Source organism: Panonychus citri, unplaced genomic scaffold (assembly GCF_014898815.1).
Source record: "Panonychus citri isolate SS breed McGregor unplaced genomic scaffold, ASM1489881v1 Contig00108, whole genome shotgun sequence".
Lineage (NCBI taxonomy): Eukaryota > Metazoa > Arthropoda > Arachnida > Trombidiformes > Tetranychidae > Panonychus > Panonychus citri.
Window position 1 is genome coordinate 160,069 of NW_026515513.1, and position 21,031 is coordinate 181,099.

At 31.8% G+C, this 21,031-nt stretch overlaps 5 protein-coding genes and 1 long non-coding RNA gene across 8 annotated transcripts; 4 read left to right on the top strand and 2 right to left on the bottom strand.

Moving 5' to 3' along the window:
- Nucleotides 1-1,699: 1,699 nt before the first annotated feature.
- On the bottom strand, nt 1,700-5,832 carry LOC128389347 (uncharacterized). Its single transcript, XM_053348907.1, has 15 exons — nt 5,717-5,832; nt 5,548-5,621; nt 5,320-5,464; nt 5,109-5,251; nt 4,956-5,049; nt 4,764-4,885; nt 4,557-4,700; nt 4,220-4,492; nt 4,037-4,153; nt 3,907-3,972; nt 3,698-3,842; nt 3,452-3,628; nt 3,257-3,377; nt 2,458-3,191; nt 1,700-2,368 (listed from the first exon to the last, which is right to left on the bottom strand). Exons 1-15 carry the CDS (start codon nt 5,784-5,786, stop codon nt 1,791-1,793), a joined length of 3,003 nt encoding a protein of 1,000 aa, XP_053204882.1. The 5' UTR covers nt 5,787-5,832; the 3' UTR covers nt 1,700-1,790.
- Nucleotides 5,833-6,554: 722 nt separating this feature from the next.
- Nucleotides 6,555-8,441, bottom strand: LOC128389525 (cytochrome P450 4c21-like). The gene is given in 8 exon segments (XM_053349128.1): nt 6,555-6,756; nt 6,759-7,235; nt 7,302-7,443; nt 7,445-7,459; nt 7,494-7,973; nt 8,032-8,074; nt 8,076-8,181; nt 8,234-8,441. Coding segments are annotated over 8 exon segments (1,563 nt in total). The 3' UTR covers nt 6,555-6,664.
- Nucleotides 8,442-10,101: 1,660 nt separating this feature from the next.
- LOC128389348 (uncharacterized) lies at nt 10,102-14,157 on the top strand. The gene is given in 9 exon segments (XM_053348909.1): nt 10,102-10,651; nt 10,714-11,492; nt 11,567-12,185; nt 12,582-12,804; nt 12,876-13,187; nt 13,190-13,388; nt 13,467-13,523; nt 13,589-13,664; nt 13,805-14,157. Coding segments are annotated over 8 exon segments (2,466 nt in total). The 5' UTR covers nt 10,102-10,438; the 3' UTR covers nt 13,653-13,664; nt 13,805-14,157.
- A 590-nt stretch (nt 14,158-14,747) lies between these two features.
- Nucleotides 14,748-16,438, top strand: LOC128389349 (uncharacterized). Of its 2 annotated transcripts, none has more exons than XM_053348910.1 (9): nt 14,748-14,989; nt 15,037-15,193; nt 15,259-15,362; nt 15,428-15,526; nt 15,591-15,665; nt 15,744-15,800; nt 15,859-15,973; nt 16,039-16,166; nt 16,247-16,438. In XM_053348910.1, exons 1-9 carry the CDS (start codon nt 14,860-14,862, stop codon nt 16,318-16,320), a joined length of 939 nt encoding a protein of 312 aa, XP_053204885.1. In that variant the 5' UTR covers nt 14,748-14,859; the 3' UTR covers nt 16,321-16,438. The 2 variants fall into 2 exon arrangements, with proteins under 2 accessions (XP_053204885.1, XP_053204886.1); XM_053348911.1 differs by having other exon boundaries at nt 14,749-14,989; nt 15,061-15,193.
- An 841-nt stretch (nt 16,439-17,279) lies between these two features.
- Nucleotides 17,280-18,466, top strand: LOC128389346 (uncharacterized). Of its 2 annotated transcripts, none has more exons than XM_053348905.1 (5): nt 17,280-17,628; nt 17,676-17,820; nt 17,886-17,989; nt 18,055-18,153; nt 18,230-18,466. In XM_053348905.1, exons 1-5 carry the CDS (start codon nt 17,499-17,501, stop codon nt 18,340-18,342), a joined length of 591 nt encoding a protein of 196 aa, XP_053204880.1. In that variant the 5' UTR covers nt 17,280-17,498; the 3' UTR covers nt 18,343-18,466. The 2 variants fall into 2 exon arrangements, with proteins under 2 accessions (XP_053204880.1, XP_053204881.1); XM_053348906.1 differs by having other exon boundaries at nt 17,308-17,628; nt 17,700-17,820.
- Nucleotides 18,467-19,401: 935 nt separating this feature from the next.
- Nucleotides 19,402-20,703, top strand: LOC128389320 (uncharacterized). The gene is made up of 2 exons (XR_008325443.1): nt 19,402-20,259; nt 20,331-20,703. It is a non-coding gene; the product is annotated as an uncharacterized LOC128389320 (long non-coding RNA).
- Nucleotides 20,704-21,031: the final 328 nt, after the last annotated feature.

The following is a 21,031-nucleotide window of genomic DNA, read 5'->3' on the forward strand; positions in this document are numbered from 1 at the left end:
TGATCCACTTGAATTGTTACTAGAATTAGTGTTTCCCTGTTGCTGTTGTTGCTTTTTGTTTAACCAAAACTGTTCCAATGTCATCAGAAGCTCCATGATCATGTCTTTACACTCATCTTGATCTTTATTGTAAAGATAAATAGCATAATTAATCAATGGAATTGGAGAAAAATTAACCATTCGCTCCAAATTCTTTGTAGCGGTTATGTGAGCCTGTCGAGCATTTATATCATCGCTTAACGATTCAAGACAAACACCAAGCAACGAGAAGATAACATTTGATGTCGACGATTTAGCAAGAGCACAAGAGGTTTTAAAGAAATGAAAACCGCTGTCAAATTGTCGCAATTGCAATGATATTAACCCTAATTATTATTGCCGATAGTCGAGTGTTACCTTTTCCAGCGGTAACGATTTGTAATCTTAATCTGGTCCATCGATCGCGATTTTGTTCATATCAGTATGTTACGATTAACAAACCAGTCGACGTTGAAAGTATTCTATGTGATAATCTGGATAAAATGTTGGACCTTTGTGAGATTTCAATTTTTTTAAATGATCTACTCGATCAGGGTTGAGAAATTTGTCTACCTTAGACCATTAAGCGTCGACCAATCGTCCGACCTTTACATCCAATAAATTTCACTCGTCCCATTGATAGATTTAACTTTGGTCAATCGAATCGTAAGTTGAACAGTTCATCGTCGATCCCAAGGCGACGGATACCTCGAGGCCTTTCACTGCGGGGGATTCATTCAAGATTTTCGTATGTTCATCTCTGGTGATGTTATCGGTCTTTTAAATTCAACTGGACTCGGAGTAAGTCTAATTCTCCATGATAATTACATTACATTAACGGTGTATAAAGTGTTTTCCATTTGAATTCACCTTCTTTTGCTTGTGAAAAAACATGATTTGCAGAAGAGTTATTATCCCTTTAGGGTCAAAAGATAATCCTTTCAACTTTCGCATTCGAGTCAACATGTTTCTCATTTCGGAAAACGGGGTTTGCAGTCGAAATTCCTATTTCTGTATCCTAAATCCACGGTTCTGTCAAATAACTGATCAAAAAAATTGATCGTTATTTTATAGCCCTGATTAAATGACGATGATTTGACTTATTCAGATATTTCTAAGTATTGTAGTTTCGGAGATATTAGCCGACGAAGATCAAAGGCCACTCTCTCATTCCGGTAAAACTGTTGATCAAATGGAAAAAGTGCTCGATCCACGATGTTGGCCAATACTAGGATAGTCTCAAAAATAAGTTTCAGATCATTTTCGACACTTGGGACTAATCACCGTCCATTTATTTAAATACAACGGAATTGTGGCCGGAGCACTTTGGATATTTTTTTACCAAAACTTTTTTTTTTTTTTAATTTTCTGTAAGGGCATGAAAAGTTGTCGATAAAATAAAAATTTCATGATTTAAAAACTTATCGTTGCTGAGAAAAAGCGACCTGAAGTTTTAACTTCGAACTCGATTTTCTCCTAAACTGATCAGATCAGAAAAAAATAAATACAAGTATGTAAGTTCAAAATATTTGAAGGTCAAAATCCAAGTAACGTTATAATAATAATCTTCACTGGGTTACCAATGAAAGGCCGTAGCTAAATTTAAGGTCATTTTCAACGTGATTTTTTCATTTGAATTAGTTAATCTTAATTGTGAAATGAACGAAAAACATTATTTGGATTGAGCGAAGTAACGAAATAAACAACAACTTTATTTTCAATTTGATCTTTTTTTCTGGTCATTACAACGTCAAGAGTTTTCATCATGATCCTCAAACTGAATCAGTCTCGTCATTTTCTTGTACTGTAATTGTCGATTGTCGAAGAGTTGATTGTCTTTCATCGTTTAATTGTCGAGTCCAACTGAATGTGTTTCGATTAAATGTGGATGAGATCGATTTATCAGCCGATTTTCGTTTTATCACTTTGGCATAAATTGTATTTACGACAAATCCAATGATTAGACCAGAGATTATGAATAAAAATACAATGAAAAGTGATCCTGATAAATTAAAAGAGCTTCTCAATACAACCGAATCGTTTATTGTTCCTGATTGTGTTTTCTTTTTAATTCGATTGTAATTAAGACAATTATCTTCATGGATCAATTCTACTTTACCACTTTTCTCTCTGGAAACATCGTCAAAATCATACCTCGAAAGATGACAAATGCTCGAGGTTTTCCCATCTGTAGAACAAAAATTAAACGATAAACAGGATTTCGAGCCTTTGCCGTCACTCCAATCGTAACAAAGAGCAGCACATTGATCCACAGTTACACTTAATTCTGTATGAAATGTGTCCGAAATTATCTGCTTACCGGTCATTCTAAATTTGTCGATTACTTTTGCTGCAATTAAGCAAAAATTGGAGCAATATTAGAATTAATTAAAAAAACTACCAAGTATCAAAGGTTCTTTTGTAATTACCAATACTTACGAATGTAAATGTCACAATTGGGATGGAAATCAGTTGATGAATCGGTGTAATAACCTTCCAATGTACATGATCCAGAATCAGAACAATATTGAAACGATTTACATTCGTCGAAATCTGAACAGCGTTGAGCACAATTCTCAGGATCATTATCGGTGGGAATCGATGTTGATTTGATGAATTTTCGAGATTCAATCTTATCGAATCTCTTTAACAAATTAATCTCATTTGTTGAACAATAAGTATCATTGATCGTATTTTCTGAGCTAATTGGTGAATTTGCTATTAAACATTCAGATCTATCGAGATATTTGCAATAAGAAAATGATCTGCAATCCACATCGGATGAATGAGAGCAAAGTTGATAACATGAACCGAAATCAGGAACACTTTCAATTCTAGTAACTGAGTCAGAATTATCTACTAATTTAGATGATGTGACAACTTTTCGGTAAAAAGGTTCGATTTCCGTTTCCTTGATTGAAATGTCATTCACTTGGTAAACTTTATACTCAGAAGTTATCGATCCATCAGATAACTTGAATGATATTCCATTTAGTAATAGTTTCTCCGGGAGATCGGCCAATGGTAGTTCTCGACTATATCGATGAATATTTTGAAGAGGAATGGCCGTAACTTTACAAAAAGTTCCAGAGAATTTGTCCTCAATTATATCAGAAAATTTTCTGAAATGGCCACAAATATTTTCTTCTTTTCCTTCGCAATAAGCAATTGCTCTGTAAATTAATTGAGAAATCATGTTAATCTGTAATTATTTCATGTTAATAGCTAATCAACTTACTCGAAACGATCAGCAATATTGGCACTTGAGATTAAACATTCGCGATGATTTTTGATACCATAATAACTTGTCATTGGCTTTGATTTTTCTGCAATGCGAATTTCTTTATGTTCAAAAGAATCTGTAATTGATTCAAATATAACCAACGAATTAGTGAAAAGATCAGATTAACGAATTTCCTTTAAATCTGCTTACCCATAATATCAGGAGATTCTAAGACTGTGATTTGAGCGATTGTTTCATATAATTTGAAGGTAAGCTTAATATCTGAGACTCGAGAGATTGTAATCGTTTCCATGCCGAAAATGGACTCTTTCAGTTTAATCGTAAATTGTTTATGATGATTTCGAGTAAAATGGCCACAGTTTTCATCTAATAAATAAACGTAAGGATTTATAAGTTATTAAATATGAGAAATTTTCAGCTAATAGATAATCAAACCTTTGCAGGAGAAACGGAGTTCTAATGTTTTCCGTGATTCTGGATCAGGGTAGCAATCAACTATACGGAATTTGTCTTTAGAATCATCAAGTTCAGTGGAAATTATTTGATAATCAATTTTCTTTCGAATTGATCGTTTTCCATCCTGTCAATGATTCCAATAATTAATATTCGTACTTTAAATGCTCTTTATATTGATTCAACCCTACCGTTTTCGCGTATCCATCAAAAGTGGTTCCAATCATCACCGTATCTTTTACATCATTTGTCACTGTCTAACGGTAAAAGTACATTACAATAGGTTACGAATATAAAAATGTAGTTTACTTATCAACTTACCTGAGGTAAAATATATTGAGTTGCGATTACGAGATCGTAATTAATATCATCGATTTTGCCGTTTTTAATGTTTGCTTGCCAACCTTCAACCTTTGATTGTGTGTTAAATAGGTTCATCTATTGATTGGTAATGATTGTATTAACTATTGAGCCAATGAATGAAAACTATTCATCTTTACTCACATAATTCACTGGGCCCATGTAATAGTATTGACCATTTAAGTCAAATTGTTGATTTAATGAGAAACTTGGATTAGTTTTGTCTATTATTAATCCAGGAGCTGATGAATCCATTGGAGACATTTGACATTTTCTTTGTCCATCCTCATGATTCAATTCGTACACCAAACCTAAGGTATAATCGTAAACTTTTTCGGTTTTTTTCTCGATTTGGTTTACATGAAATTTAATTGTTGTTTTAATATCAACCATTTGAAATTTTTCGTCAGAAAAAACCTAATAAAATTCAAATTCAAACAAATAATTAATCAGTGAATCAACTAATCACGATGATGTTCACCTCTTTTTGTATCAGTTGATTTTTATCACTGGAAATCGTTTCAATCGCTACGTAGTGTTTATATTGTGTTTCAACCTTGGGAATCGGCGATTCGTTATAATCTAATCCTTTCGTTAAAAAGCTGTCACAAAATTTTTCTGTCAACTGTCAATTATTAATAATGTTTGTCAGTAAACTGCAAGTTCATTAATTTTTTGGGTTAACTACCGTTACAAAGGAATCGAGGTGTTGATCAACCTTCTTGACTGAGTAAATGTCCATTCTCACATTTGAACTTCCTTTGAACAAAACTGAAGACGGAAATGACGTCTCGAAATCACCTTTGCTTGCTAATTAATCACAATCAGTATATTAATCTTATTGCACTCATTGCACTCATTGATCTCACCAAATTCTCACCTTTGTAATAATATTTGATTGCAATTTCTGGTGTTAAAAGAGATTCATAGACATGATGAGAAACACCTCGGACTTTAACATCAGCTGTTTGATTCTAGGGAAAAACAAAACACTATTATGACTGATTGTCAATGGTCAACAATTAGTAAATACCCATTGAATTGGTTGATTTTTCAGTCTAAATACGATTGAAGGTCCAGCTATTAAGAAGTAACTAACTAAATTAATCTGAGTTTGGGCCAGTCGCAAATTCCATTCCGTGGTGAAGGTCAGTTTCCAGCATCTACTGGTATCATCTTCGATAAATAGAAAATGAATTTCCAATTGATAGTAATAAGTTTAAGGCTCGAACAATTTATCTCACCATTGTCAATAGCGTAACGTTCAGCTGGATATTCACTTGAATAGTAAATCCTTTCATCGTATCCATTAGATTTCGTAATAATTTTACCTCGAATTACTTTACCAGATGAAATCGATTCTTCCAGTTTGAATACTTGACCACGACTCTAATTAAAACAACAGTTAAAATAAATATCATGTAACAAATTCAAGGATTCAATTGATTACTGAACAATTAATCCGTATTTACCTCGTCCGTTAATATCGCTTTGATTATCCAATTGCCTGGATCCATTTCCATCGGATATTTATAAATATCATAGTCTTAATTGTTTCATGATTAAATTGTATTGGGTTATTGGAAATGGAAAAGTTTATGGTAGTTAATTAAGATTAAGATAGTTATCGTTGTCACTTACCTGAGGTTACCTGATCAACTGAAACACTGATTCCAATCACTATTGACAAATAAATTAATTTAAGTGACATTATAACTAATTAATTGATAAAAGCAACTTTACTTGTTTCAATTGACAAACTGACAAACACCAAATATTGTTATTTATATTAATCATTTTTTTATCAACAATAACAATCAAAACAATCATAGACACTGATAGCCAAAATTGACTTTAATCAAGTTAATCATGACATTAATTGTTACTATTGATTGCTAGTCAAATTAAACTAATGCAAATTCAAGTATTGTAATCTTTGTTTTTCATTGATAAGATTATTTACTTTTTTCAGTTTTATTGACATTTAAATATTAACCATATTTAGTATTGAATTGGCGTAATCCAAATAATGTTTAAAGTTGATAATTAACAGGTACCAATTAAGTTTTATGCCTTAAATTGGATTACAATCAAACAGAACCTGGTTAATTGCAAGGGTAATTTACCAATTAAGTGTATTAAAGATTTTGACAGTTAAAGCAGTTTGAGGCAATTTAAATTTTGAATTTGTTGTTTGGTTGCTCAAATTTGATTAGATTTTTTAAGATGTGTCAACAATTAAGGTTAATTGTTGGGATAATGAAGCGAGTGAATTAACTGACGATGTTTGTTTCTTTCCTTCAGTTACGTTTTTCTCTCGCTATCCACTCAATTTTCGTGTGTTAATAACTTTGAGTCAGAATTTAGAGGTACTCAGATTTTGTTCGTACTATTTTTGGCCCCTGTAGAATTTTGTTCAATTTGTTTGATTGAAATTAGTTGATCTTAATTGTGAAATGAACGAAAAACATTATTTGGATTGAGCGAAGTAACGAAATAAACAACAACTTTATTTTCAATTTGATCTTTTTTTCTGGTCATTACAACGTCAAGAGTTTTCATCATTATCCTCGAACTGAATCAGATTGGTCATTTTCCTGTACTGTGATTGTCGATTGTACATTTTTGATCGATCTTCCGTTTTCGCAGCATAATTTCCAAAGGACATAAAGGTTTTAATTGAATTCCATTTTGAAAGAAACTTCTTCGAGTTTCTTGGCTGAGAAAATTTCATATCTTCTTATCAAATGAATTAAGAAAATTTTCATTTCGATTAATGAAAATCGAGACCCAATACAAGCTCTTGGTGCTATACCGAAAGGTATATAAGCTTCTTTAGGAATATTTGGTAAATTTGATGAATCGAAACGCTCTGGATCATATTCGGTTGGATTAGGATAAATTCTAGGATCCCGATGGATACTCAGAATGCTGCATAAAACTATTGATCCTTTTGGTAAATTGTAACCATTAATCTCCATTGGCTCATCCAGTTCTCTTGCAATCAATGGTATTGGTGGATAAAGTCTCATCGACTCTTTGATACACTTATCGAGGTAATCACAACTCTTAATCTTTTCAATATCATTCACAGATTCGTTGTCCTCAAACACCGATGAAATTTCTTGGTATAACTTTTCTTGAATATCAAGACGATTCCCTACAAAAGTGGACAGAATATCATTTATAAGTTTTAAAACTTTCGACGACTGCAAAGTAACCTTACCTAATATGAACATTGTCCAGTTGAGGGAACTGGCCGTGCTTTCGTGTCCCGCTGCAGCCGTTGTAATCAGCTCTTCAATGATTCCTTTTGAATCGATTGTACCTCTGTTAGAACCAGCGAGCATAGTGACAAAATTGGTTGGTGATTGGCTCATTAGACTGAGAAATTGCTTTAAAATTTTCGTCAACACTTTTGATAACGAAATTTTCGACGAATTTGTAACATCGAGTGGCCATTTTGGCAATTTTTACCGAATTCTGTTGAAAAGAAAATTGTATCACTCCAATAAAGTGGATTACACATCCTTGTTATCGTAATCGTCTCGAACAGTTCGACAACTTGCATCGCAAAAAGTTTTTCCTCTCTCTCTGAATCTATCGGCACATCACCAGTGAGCTTACAGATGATATTGAATGTTGATAAACGAATTTGATCAGATAAAGTTGAATATTTTCTCTGGTTAGAAAGATCGACTAATTCTTCATTTACCAACGAATCGAATACTTCGTCAATGGTTAATGCGAATCTTTTCTGTTGTTTACTAACATAAAAAGGTTCAATCATTTTTCGTCTCATTTTCCATTTTTCACCACTTGAAGTGACCAAACCCTCGCTCAGTCCAATAAATCTATAGAAAGTGGGCTTAGTAATATTACTTTTACTAATCAATGCCTAAGAATAAAAAGAAAAAGATTATTAAATAAGAAATCGTCACAATTGTTGTATTCACCTCAATGGATTTATAATCGTTAAGGACAACACTGGGCCTCCATCCAAAGTGCATGTAAACCCGATTCGATTTGGTAATTTGAAGCATTCGAAGTGACAAAATTGGTTAAATTAACTGTTGATTGGAGATTACAATTTATAAAGCTCAAGTAAATTGCCGATTGTGATTAGCTGTTTATGATTAAGGGAAACTCTCAACTTACTTGATGAAAATTTTTTATCCCAAAACGCAGATCTGAATTTGAGTAAATCACCAAACACAAATGAACACTCGGGATCTTTTGGAAGTTTAAAAAAGTAACTCAGATATTTAATATGATCGAAAAGTTTTTTCACCACGAAAAAACTCAATAGAATCGCAATCAAATTGATAAAAGATTTTTCGGTGAAATTTATATCACTGGTCAACATGATTATACTTTTTCACCTCGACAATTAACTGATTGGAACTTATCATGAAACTATCAAGTTGAAGATTGATTGGGTTAAATAAAACTGCGTATTCTTTTTATTCCAATCAATCAATAAGATCAATTATTCTATTTAATTAAACTGATCAAACATTTGCCTTGACAGTTTAAATAAGCTCAGTGTTATTATGAACATTTATTTTAACAGTTAATTTGTGTTGATAATAGAATAAATTTGTGTACAATTAAATTAGAAATTGGAAAGACGGAAACGGAAACGAAGCTCAATATTAAATGAGATCAATTTTGTCATGTGTTTGAAAGAGAAAGAGAAAGAGAGAAAAGAGTGAGTTTATTATTATATTATCGGGTGACCGAAAATGAGTGAGCATCTCACGAACCTTAAGTTTTGGACCCACGTTTCTATACATTTTAAGAAAGTAAATTTGACGCTGAGTCCAAAAATGTTCGACTTTTTTTTCTAGGACGCACGGTTCTCGAGAAATCGAGTGGCCTGACAAAGCGAACAAAGTTAACCAACTTTGGACTCAAAATTTTTGGTCAAAAGTTATTCTTTTTGACCTATTATCTTATATACCTAAGCTCATCATTATCTGAAGTAAGGTTATTGAGATCCAACATGGCCGAAATCAACGAAAATTGCTCTCTAACTTTCCCATTATAAATTTCTCATAGAGAAAATCGCGATTTTGGCCTTTAAATAAGAACCACAGTTGCACTTGAACTTCGAAAATTCTGAAAAAATTCATCATTTATATTTGATCGATGGCGCTTTCAATGACGTTTGAAATTTTATTCTAGGACCTACCATTCTTGAGATGCTCACTCATTTTCGGTCACCCGATATAATAAAATGATCGCGCTCTAAATTGGTAATAAAAAAATTCGAAAATTAATTGTTTAACTAATCATAATTAAGCGCCAATTCACTGACCAGTACTCTAATTGTGAGTCTATTGTTATGAAATCCAATAGATATTTAATATAATCGAAAAGTTCTTCACCACGAAAAAAACTCAATAGAATCGCAATCAAATTGATAAAAGATTTTTCGGTGAAATTTAGATCACTGGTCAACATGATTATACTTTTTCACCTCGACAATTAACTGATTGGAACTTATCATGAAACTATCAAGTTGAAGATTAATTAGATGAAATAAAACTTCTTTTTATTCCAATCAATCAATAAGATCAATTATTCTATTTGATTAAATGATCAAACAATTACTTTGACATTTTAAATAAGCTCAGTGTTATTATGAAGACATTTGTTTAAACAGTTAATTTGTGTTGATAATAGAATAAATTTGTGAACAATAAAATTAGAAATTGAAAAGACGGAAACGGAAACGAAGCTCAATAATAAATGAGATCAATCGTGTCATGTGTTTGAAAGAGAAAGAGAGAGAAAAGAGTGAGTTGATTAAAGCTTCGCTATAATAAAATGATCGGGCTCTAAATTGGTAATAAAAAAATTCGAAAATTAATTGTTTAACTAATCATAATCAAGCGCCAATTCACTGACCAGTACTCTAATTGTGAGTCTATTGTTATGAAATCTAATAGATGGGGTTATGGTAATTAGACAAATTGTTTATTTCCTTTTTCTAAAAGCTTTTCTTCCTCATTTCATTTTAAACTTTAATTGTGTTCTAATCAAAATCATTAAGTTTTCCATCTTAATTTAGATCAACAAACAAAATTGTATCTTAATTATCTCTCTGGTTCTAATTGTCTCCGTGCTTGTATTCATATTAACGTTAGATTTACATATTACATTCTAATCAAAGTAACAACTTGTTTAATTGTGATTGTTTCTCACACCAGCTCAAAGGAATAGAAGGTAAATTTTGCCTTCTCTTTTACCATATGATCGTTTATTGAATTCTATTGGTGAATTATTAATATATTGATTTTCAAAGATTTTCGTTCAAAATATTAATAATACTTGAACCATTCTAAAAGGTATTTCTCAATGTCGCCCAGACGGTTCACAGATGAACAGGGAGTATTCGTGGGTAATATTCCTCACGATATTACCGAGAATCAGCTTCGTAATTTATTCTCGAACTATGGTAACATTGTTGATCTAAAGTTAAATCGAAACCATAAGAGAGGAAAAGCTCTGAACTATGGATTCGTCATTTTCAATGATCCATCAATTGTGAAGAAAGTCCTTTCTATGAGAGTAAGTATTCATTTAGTCAATAGTCTTGTCTTGTTTTACTAATTAATTTTACTCTATTTTAGCCGATTTGTATTGGCATTCACTGCTTGAGAGTGGTAGAGATCAGGTCACAAACCAATCGACCTAGAGCAACCTGGAGTGACAACGGCGATACCAACGGAAGTAATTCTTGGGGTTTTTGGGAAGCTGATGAAGTACAATCAATGAATAACTTAGATTCATCTGGTTCTCAAAATCAATCAGAGACATTTGAAGATCGAGGTGACCAAGAAGATGGAGCAGTTGATCAAGTACAATTAACGATCTGTACTTATCCTGGTGACTTTCATTGTGATCAAATTTTCGCCTGTTATTTACTCCGAAAGCTTGGTGGTTTGGGTGCGAAAATAGTTCGTACTCTTGATTCCAGTCTGATTGAGGAAAGTGATTGTGTGATTGGTTTCGGTTTAGTTTATGATCACTTCAGGGGTTTATATGATTATCATCAAAGTAGCTTCAAGGATACAACATTGAAATGTCTCGATCCAAGGAAACCATTCACCATAAAGCTGAGCTGTGCTGGACTTGTTTATCATCACTATGGACGCCGAGTTATCAAAAAAATACTCAATTCGACATCTGATTATCAATTGTTATCAAAATTCGATGACGATGAACTAATCGAAACTATTTTCGATGCTATTTATGAAAATTTCGTTTCAGAAATTGATGCAATAGCAAATGATACTAGTTTTAATAAAGGGAAATCGGCTTTCAAGATAAACACAGATTTAACTTCTCGAGTCTCCCGATTGCGGCCTAATTGGACTGATCAGATTAACGATCATCTCCAAACTGAAAGGTAACTGTTGAAGATTTTGTAAGATCCTCGTAGAAACTAATGTTTATTGAGAATTTTTTTATTCTTTCGATTAGATTTATGGAAGCAATTGATCTGGTGGGAAGTGAATTTGAAGAGATTGTTAAATACTATTGTAAAGTTTGGCTTCCAGCGAGAATATTAGTCAAAAAAGCGTTTCTTAATTGTAAGAAGGTACAATCTTCCGGAGAAATTATCGATCTAAGCCAATTGGGAGAGAGCCCATGGATCGAGCATTTGATTAACATCGAGAAAGAATTGAATATTGAAGGGAAAATCAAGTTCGCCATTTTCTATGATGTCTCAGGGACTTGGAGATTATCTTGTGTCCCCCGAACTTATTCACTAGATGAGCTTCGTATTCCTTTTCAGCCTAATTGGCATGGATTAAGTTATTCAGCTTTTTGTGAGATTACTGGTATTCCTGATTGTATTTATATTCACCCGTTAATCAGTGACTTTGAAACCAGAGAGTCTTGTATTGCAGTGGCCGAGAAATTAATTCAACTTAATTCCGATCGAAACCTCAACAAAGCTAATTCAATTTCCAATGAATCGTTTTACTCAATCACTGATCAATTGTCTTCAATGGGGATAAATGTTCAAATTAATGGACACAAATCAACAATTAACGGTAATTTAAAAAAAGATGATCGTAGTGACAATGAGACAAAGGTAAGTCTCAAATCCAATCGATTTGTACATCACGAGTAATTTGCATACAGGTAGTTCGTAGTTGCTTAGTTTTACCGCTTCTTTTTAATATCTATGGTAATTATATCAACAGAGAGGGAAAGACAATACCTGATGGACCATATAAAAGTGTCAACGTTAGTTTTAATTTCATTTTAATTGTTCCAGTGATCATTTAACCTTGGCTGTTTTTTTAAATCTCTGTACATAGTAGTCACCATGTTTTTTTAATCTCAATCAGTGACATAATTTTAAGTATAACTTTTAACTGTAACTCTTTGTATCTTAACCAATCGCTATAATTAATTGGCTATTATTAGCTAATTTAGATTGTAATTGTTAAGTGAATCATTAAATTTCTCGCTCGCTATTGATTAGATGAGGCGATTGTCATCTTTAGAGGAGATTCCTGATGATTGGGATCCAATGGCAGAAGACGCAAAATGTTATTCCAATAATTATCAATACGACCCAACGGATATTGGAAACGTTGTCCAAGGATTTAAAACCAAAGATTATACTGGGATATGTCATCATTTTTTGAGAGGCCAATGTAAATACGGTGCTGGTTGTGTTCATAAACACGTTACACCTCATGAACGTGAGTTAATCAATCATTGGTCGCGAGTTCGTTTAGTTTAAGTTAGTATTAAATTATTTTTCTTTTGATAGTTCAACTCCTCGACAAAGAAGAAGTTCTTTTAGAAACTCTCGAACGAAATATCGTCAAGGAAGGGTTGAAATTGAATGTAACGGTTACCAGTTGTCGAAGTCCATATTCATTTTATGTCGTACCAGCCGAAGACATAATTCATCAACAATCCTTTGACTCGAGAGTTGGAAGGAATTACGATTTCATTGATCCAACTCAGAAAAATCTTCTCATTTTGATGGGAGAAATGGCAGAATTTTATCGAAAGCCCGAAAATATTGAAAATATGATTGTTTTCCCTGCAATAGGAAGTCTTATTGCTGTTCGGGCTGAGCCATTTTCCGAGCAAGAGTCATCGATATGAGTCTTGATGAAGATGATTTGACAGTGATGAATATCGACACTGGTGTCGAGTTGATTGTTGAAAGACGTGATGTTTTCACTCTCAAGCCAAAATTTGCGACCTTACCAGCATTCGCAGTCCACTGTGCCATGGAAGTGCCATCAGGATTTTGTGTCACTGATGAAGTCATGTAAGTACCGATGATTTTCATTCAATTATCTTCACAATCAATTCAGTTGAAATTATGATTTCATTTAATTTCTTTTAGGAGTAATTTTAGTGAATTAGTACTCGGGCAAACATTCAAAGCGCACTTCAAGGAAAGGTGAGTTACTTTTATAGTTAACTTGCGACCTCTGGTTCAGCCTGACGAATTTTTTTCATCCTCAGGGACATGGCAGGGAGATTCAGGGTTGACCTCTTTCACTCTGAAGGACAAAAGGTCATAATATAAACCCAACGTGTGGTAAGTACTATATTGATAACCGATTTGAATGATTAACCGTCAACCTTAAATGATGCAAGTTGACATTTGATTCAAACATAAGATCTTTCAAATCAGCATCGAATTATTTAATTATTATCAACAATCATCTCGTTTTTCAGACATCAATCGACTATCGATATGATCTACTTATCAGGCTTTCTGGTCTCATGATGGACATAAATTAAACGAGAGCTCCATCTAAACCAATATCTCATTAATCTCCATAATATTCATCATTCAACAGAGAGAAATAGTGGTATCTCATTGGAATTGAATTCATAGACGACAATCAAACTAATCAAAATTTAATACCCTTGTAAACATAAGAAAACTTTAAGATGAGACTCGAGAAGATCTTGAGCTTGTCGATTCTTTGAACATAAACTAGTTGATTCGAGGTTCAAGTTCCCGAATCAAAAGATTCTGTAAAAAGTAAAATAAAATAAAATGTAAATAAGATAAACGATTTAAATCTGAATTGATCAAAATTTAAATTCTAATAGAGTTGAAACAATATTGATACTTGAGATTTTCTTTACTTCGTAATCAGTTAATTAACGATTGATTAATCGTTGACTCCAATGATTGGATCGATAGATTTTTTTCTCATCTTTAAATGTCACAAGTTGATTGTAATGATTGTTTTGACAATCAATAAATTGTCATTAAACTGATGTGTTATAATCATAACTGACATTGTAATTTTAACCATAAAGATTCATTGTATAAATAATTAGCAATTTGGTTAAATAATTGGCCTGATGCAATTAAATGATTAATCAAGTTGTTAATTAGATGAAAAATTAACATTTATCATTAATTATTTTTATCTGTGTCTATTTGTGTCTAATTGCTATCAAATAATTGAGATTTAACTAATTATTATAACTAATAATATGAGCATTTGATGACCAATGAAACAATTAACTGTTAAATTAATCAAAACAATTAATTTTTATCACTAATATGAAGGATTAACAATTGAAAGTGCTTATCACTTGATTAACAATTAAAAATTAAGTTTAAAAAGGGAAACAATTCAACCAAGTAAATTCAATTGTCTTCATCTAAACTCACAATCATCTTGATTAAATTGTTTTGAAAGAAAATATTAATAATAATTATTACAAGTTCCTTGATTAACTAATTGAACCCAAACAATTTGAAATCAACAATGTCTCCAATCACCATCGTAAACTTAATTTTAACTGTGTTGATTTGTAGTCAGTTAAATGGTTCAATAGTTTCGGCCCAAAATGGATGTCCGAAGCATGTAATCAAATACAAGATCCATTCTTCATTGGGTAAGTTAATTAAAGTTTAATTGTGATCAATTAAAATTTCGAACCAGTTTTATTTCTAATTGTTATTGTAGCCCATTCGCAACAACTGATTGAGACAACGTTACAAGAGTTCAACGAAAAAACAAACTTGGAATTCATTCCTGAATATGGATATATTCCTGACGATAGTAATGTCCGTTTCTTATTCAGACGTGATAATTTTGAGTAAGTTCAATTAACATCAACTTGAATTGAATTAAATCTAATTGTAATAACTTTGATTACTTTAGGTGTACAGTTTTTGAAGACTTAATTCTGTTGACACCTTTATGTGAATGTAAGAGTCACATTATTCGCTATGTGATGGCTGCACTCGAGGTTCCTAGTGTTCCAGGTAAATGATTCGCAATTATGAATCTAAATGAATTCTGATCAATTGATTGTTCTATTTTCTTCTAGTCATATCCGAAGATTGCGAAAATGCTCAATTGTCATCTGACGATGTCTATACAATCAACAGCAAGTACTATTGTTGTTCTCATTACGATAATATTCTATGTAAGAATTTCGATCTTTTCCTGAACTTTTATCAACAATCAATTCGATTTTTAATTCCATGTAGTTAATGGTGGACACGCATTGAATTCACTTAGTGGATTTACAAAGAAATCAACTCAAAACGCTAGAAATCCATGGGGTAAGAACTATACAGATCAATTCGTCAATTTTTTTTCTCCGAATTTGAATAATTATAAGGTCTAAACTCTAATGATAGGAGCCGAAAATATCTGGACTGATTCATCGATTGCTTATCTTATCGACGACTCATTAAGTAAGTCAATGAAATTCGTTCATATTTTTGGTTAATTGTTTATTAATTGTGTTAATAGTTAATTCAACATCAACCATCATGGAAGCGATCGAAGAGTTTAATCAGAAAACTTGCTTGAAATTCAAGCTTCGAGAAAATGAATCTGATTACATCGTATTCAAGAAAGGCGATAGGTAAGTTGGAGATGATTAGATTAATTATCTTACTAATCAATTTTTTCTCAATTTTCTTAATTAAGTTGCAAATCTTTAATTGGAAAAATTAACGGTGAACAACCAATCGAACTGTCCTTTGAATGTTACGAATGTAAAAGTCGAATCGTGCATGAATTAATTCATACAATTGGTTTTTCCCTTGCTGAACATTGTAATTATTAGTAACTTATTCAAATTGTCAACTAATCAATCAATCGTTGGTACTAATTGATACACTTTTCATATTTTCAGCTATACGACGGCCTTGCGAACCTGGTGAATTGTCATTTCTAAATATTAGACGGATCGATAGTGTTTATTGTTGACAACCTTGACCAGACTGGACACAATAAGGAACTCGGACTCTTGGATAATCCCTTCAATCAATTTAATACTTAAATATATATGAATTATTATAATAAAACTTAATCTTTATTCAAAAAATTTACCAGCTAATCATTTCATTGGACCTTTGATTATTCGGTAGTATTGATCATCTCAAATACGGTCAAAAAACCACGTTTGAATAGCAATGAGAGTGGTCAAGCTCTGATTATAAAGCAAATGATTGCTCGTTGTTACTAAAATGACCAGTGTAATAAAAGGTATGGTCACTTTTTCACAAAGGTAAACATCAATAAGACAATTAATTACAAACTTGTGACTCTCATTCATTAATATGCACTTAATTAATCACTTTAATTGAATTGTTGTGAAATAATCAACAACGATTAGTACAGTTAGACTGATATTAAATCGTGACCGTTAATTGTTAATAAATCAACATGATTTCTCGTTTGTTTTAATACCAAACTCAACTGAAATAAATCATTGTGAGTATCTTAAAATCAAACAATCAGGTTTTTAATTATCTCCATAAATCAAAAACACCACTCAAACCGTTAATTACTGATTAGCATAAAAAACCACTGATTAATATTAACGTGTTGACAATTAAAATTAATCGGGTGAATTTTGGTTAAGTCTCATTAAATTTGGGCGGTTAAGGAAGGGAATTAATCTGATCAATTTCACGAGAATCAACTAAATCAAATCCAGGAAGGATTCTAAACAAATTCACTAGGAAATCAATTCAAATGTGATAAATTCCCAGATAATAGAGTTGAAACAATATTGATACTTGAGATTTTCTTTGCTTCATAATAAGCTAATTAACGATTGATTAATCGTTGACTCCAATGATTGAACCGATAGGTTTTTTCTCATTTTTCAATGTCACAAGTTAATTGTCATGATTAAATCATTGCTTTGACAATCTACTAATAAATTGGCATTAAAATGATGTTAAAATCATAATTGATCGTGATTATCACTTGATTAACAATTAAAAATTAAGTTTAAAAAGGGAAACAATTCAACCAAGTAAATTCAATTGTCTTCATCTAAACTTACAATCAACTTGATTAAATTGTTACAAAAGAAAATAATTATTACAAGTTTCTTGATTAACTAATAATTAAACCCAAACAATTTGAAATCAACAATGTCTCCAATCACCATCGTAAACTTAATTTTAACTGTGTTGATTTGTAGTCAGTTAAATGGTTCAATAGTTTCGGCCCAAAATGGATGTCCGAAGCATGTAATCAAATACAAGATCGATTCTTCATTGGGTAAGTTAATTAAAGTTTAATTGTGAGAAATTAAAATTTCGAACCAGTTTTATTCCTAATTTTTATTGTAGCCCATTCGCAACAACTGATTGAGACAACGTTACAAGAGTTCAACGAAAAAACAAACTTGGAATTCATTCCTGAAGAGGACGATAGTAATGTCCGTTTCTTATTCAGACATGATCATTTTGAGTAAGTTCAATTAATATCAACTTGAATTGAATACAATCTAATTGTAATAACTTTGATTACTTTAGGTGTACAGTTAATGGAGACGTAATTCTGTTGACACCTTCTTGTGAATGTAAGAGTCACATTATTCACTATGTGATGGCTGCACTCGAAGTTGATAATGTTCCAGGTAAATGATTCGCAATTATGAATCTAAATGAATTCTGATCAATTGATTGTTCTCTTTTCTTCTAGTCATATCCGAAGATTGCGAAAATGCTCAATTGTCATCTGACGATGTCTATACAATCAACAACAAGTACTATTGTACGTGTGATTTCGACTATATTCCATGTAAGAATTTCGAATGTTTTTTATCTTTTTCCTGAACTTTTATCTACAATCAATTCGGTTTTTTAATTCCATATAGCTAATGGTGGACACTCATTGAATTCGCTTGGTGGCTTTAAAAGGAACAAGATTCACAAGAACATTAAGATCCAAATCCATGAGGTGAATATTAGACGGATCAATCGTGTTTAATGTTGACAATCTTGACCAGACGACACAATAAGGAACTCGGACTCTTGGATAATCCCTTTAATCAATTTAATACTTAAAAATATTTATGAATTATTATAATAAAACTTAATCTTTATTCAGAAAACCAGCTGATCAGCTAATCATTTCATTGGACCTTTGATTATTCGGTAGTATTGATCATCTTATATACGGTCAAAACACCCAAACGGATGTTGTAATAACAAGGAAAGTGGTCAATTTATTTCTTGTTTCTGTTGATTTCTTGTTTGTTTTAATACCGAACTCAACTGAAATAAATCATTGTGAGTATCTTAAAAATCAAACAATCTGGTTTTTAATTATCTCCATAAATCAAAAACTAGCACTCAAACCGTTAATTACTGATTAGCATAAAAAACAACTGATTAATATTAACGTGTTGACAATTAAAATTAATCGGATGAATTTTACTTAAGTCTCATTAAATTTGGATGGTAAAGAAAGTGATCTGATCAATTTCTGGAGAATCAACAAAGACAAATCCAGGAAGGATTCTAATTTAATTCACTTGGGAATCAATTCAGTGACGATAAATTCCCAATGAAGAATTATGAATTTTTTCAAATCAAGTTGTTGTGAATCTTATGTAATTAGATAAGTAAAATCTTATAGTCTTGGTTGCGACAAAATCGGACTTGTAGTTTTCATATAATTAGGATTTTTCATAAAAATCCATTTTTTACCATGAAGGAGAGATTTTTTTCGATTTTTGTTTTTTGACTAACTTCGTAAGATCTTCGATCTTAGTAAGTTGATGGATTTCCAAATCCCATAAATCGCCTGAAATGCCTTTTATTTGATCAATTTATATTCACCCATTGATTCACTATGGGAATCCAAATCGTTCTACCTAATATTAATAGTTCCATATTAATGTTTCAACTGAACGTTCGAGCTACTCAATCATAATTAGAAAAATTGTTTATCATTATCGTATTATGTTTATCGTTAATTTTAAGATCTTTGGATTACTAAAATTATAAATTTACATATATTCAAATTTCGGATTTGGTATTTCAAATTTGTGATTATAATCACAATAATAAAATGATCAAATCAAGATATTACATAAATCCAATAAACTTATACGCTTTTAACACGATCAAATTTCGCTTAAATCGTGGCCTAAGTGTTAAGACGTCTGCTTAAATGTTATTTGTTTAAGAAGATTAAGGTTCCGAGTTCAAGTACTAATCGATTCTTTTCTTCTCTTTCCATTACAGGTATAAATGGCTGAAAAAAACGTAGCAAAGTTCTTGGCTTCATTGACTGGCAACGTCGATATGGACGAAGACGATCTGGAGGTTGAGCGTGCCAAGTTGGAAGCCAAGCAAGCTAAGCTGATGGTTAAACGGGATAAGCAGCATTACGAAGAGCAAGCCAAGCTAGCACAGCTGAAAGCCAAGCGAGTAAAGCTGCTGGTTAAACGGCGTAAGCTGCGACACAAGTTTAGAGAAGCAGCTGCGGAGCTGACATCCATTGAGGAAGACTTTGAAATGATCCAGGATCAGTTGCACAAGTTGCGTGCTGAACGAGTTGAACCAGTTGCTAGTGTAAAGCAAGAAAAATAAATGTAAAATAAAAATGAAATAAAGTAGAATAGCCAGAAAAAATTTTTCAATTAAGTTATTAATCTTATTAGATTAAAGTTTAGTAAACTGAAATTTGATAATAAAATCTAATTGTATTTATATTCACCCGTTAATCAGTGACTTGCAAAATGTTATTCCAATAATTATCAATACGACCCAACGGATATTGGAAACGTTGTCCAAGGATTTAAAACCAAAGATTATACTGGGATATGTCATCATTTTTTGAGAGGTCAATGTAAATATGGTGCTGGTTGTGTTCATAAACACGTTACACCTCATGAACGTGAGTTAATCAATCATCGATCGAGAGTTCGTTTAGTTAAAGTTGGTCTCAAATTATTTTTCTTTTGATAGTTCAACTCCTCGACAAAGAAGAAGTTCTTTTAGAACACTCTGATATGATATACTTAACCGGCTTACTGGTTTCATAATGGACGTAAATTAAACAAGAGCTCCATCTAAACCAATATCTCATTAATCTCCAATAATATCCATTGTTCAACAGAGAAATGGTGGTATCTCATTGGAATTGAATTCATAGACGATACCCAAACCAATCAAGATTTAATACCCTTGTAAACATAAGATAACTTTAAGATGAGACTCGAGAAGATCTTGAGCTTGTCGATTCTTTGAACATAAACTAGTTGATTCGAGGTTCGAGTTCCCGAATCAAAAGATTCTGTAAAAAGTAAAATAAAATAAAATGTAAATAAGATAAACGATTAACTTGCAACGATTTTCGATTATGTTAATTAATCAGAACGATTTAAATCTGAATTGATCAGCATTCAAATTCTAATAGAGTTTGATTACAACATTGATACTTGAGATTTTCTTTGCTTCGTAATCAGTTAATTAACGATTGATTAATCGCTGACTCAAATGATTTTTTCTCATTTTTCAATGTCACAAGTTAATTGTCATGATTAAATCATTGTTTTGACAATCAATATATAAATTGTCACTGAACTGGTGTGTTATAATCATAATTAACATTGTAGTTTTAACGATAAAGATTCATTGTATAAATAATTAGCAATTTGGTTAGATAA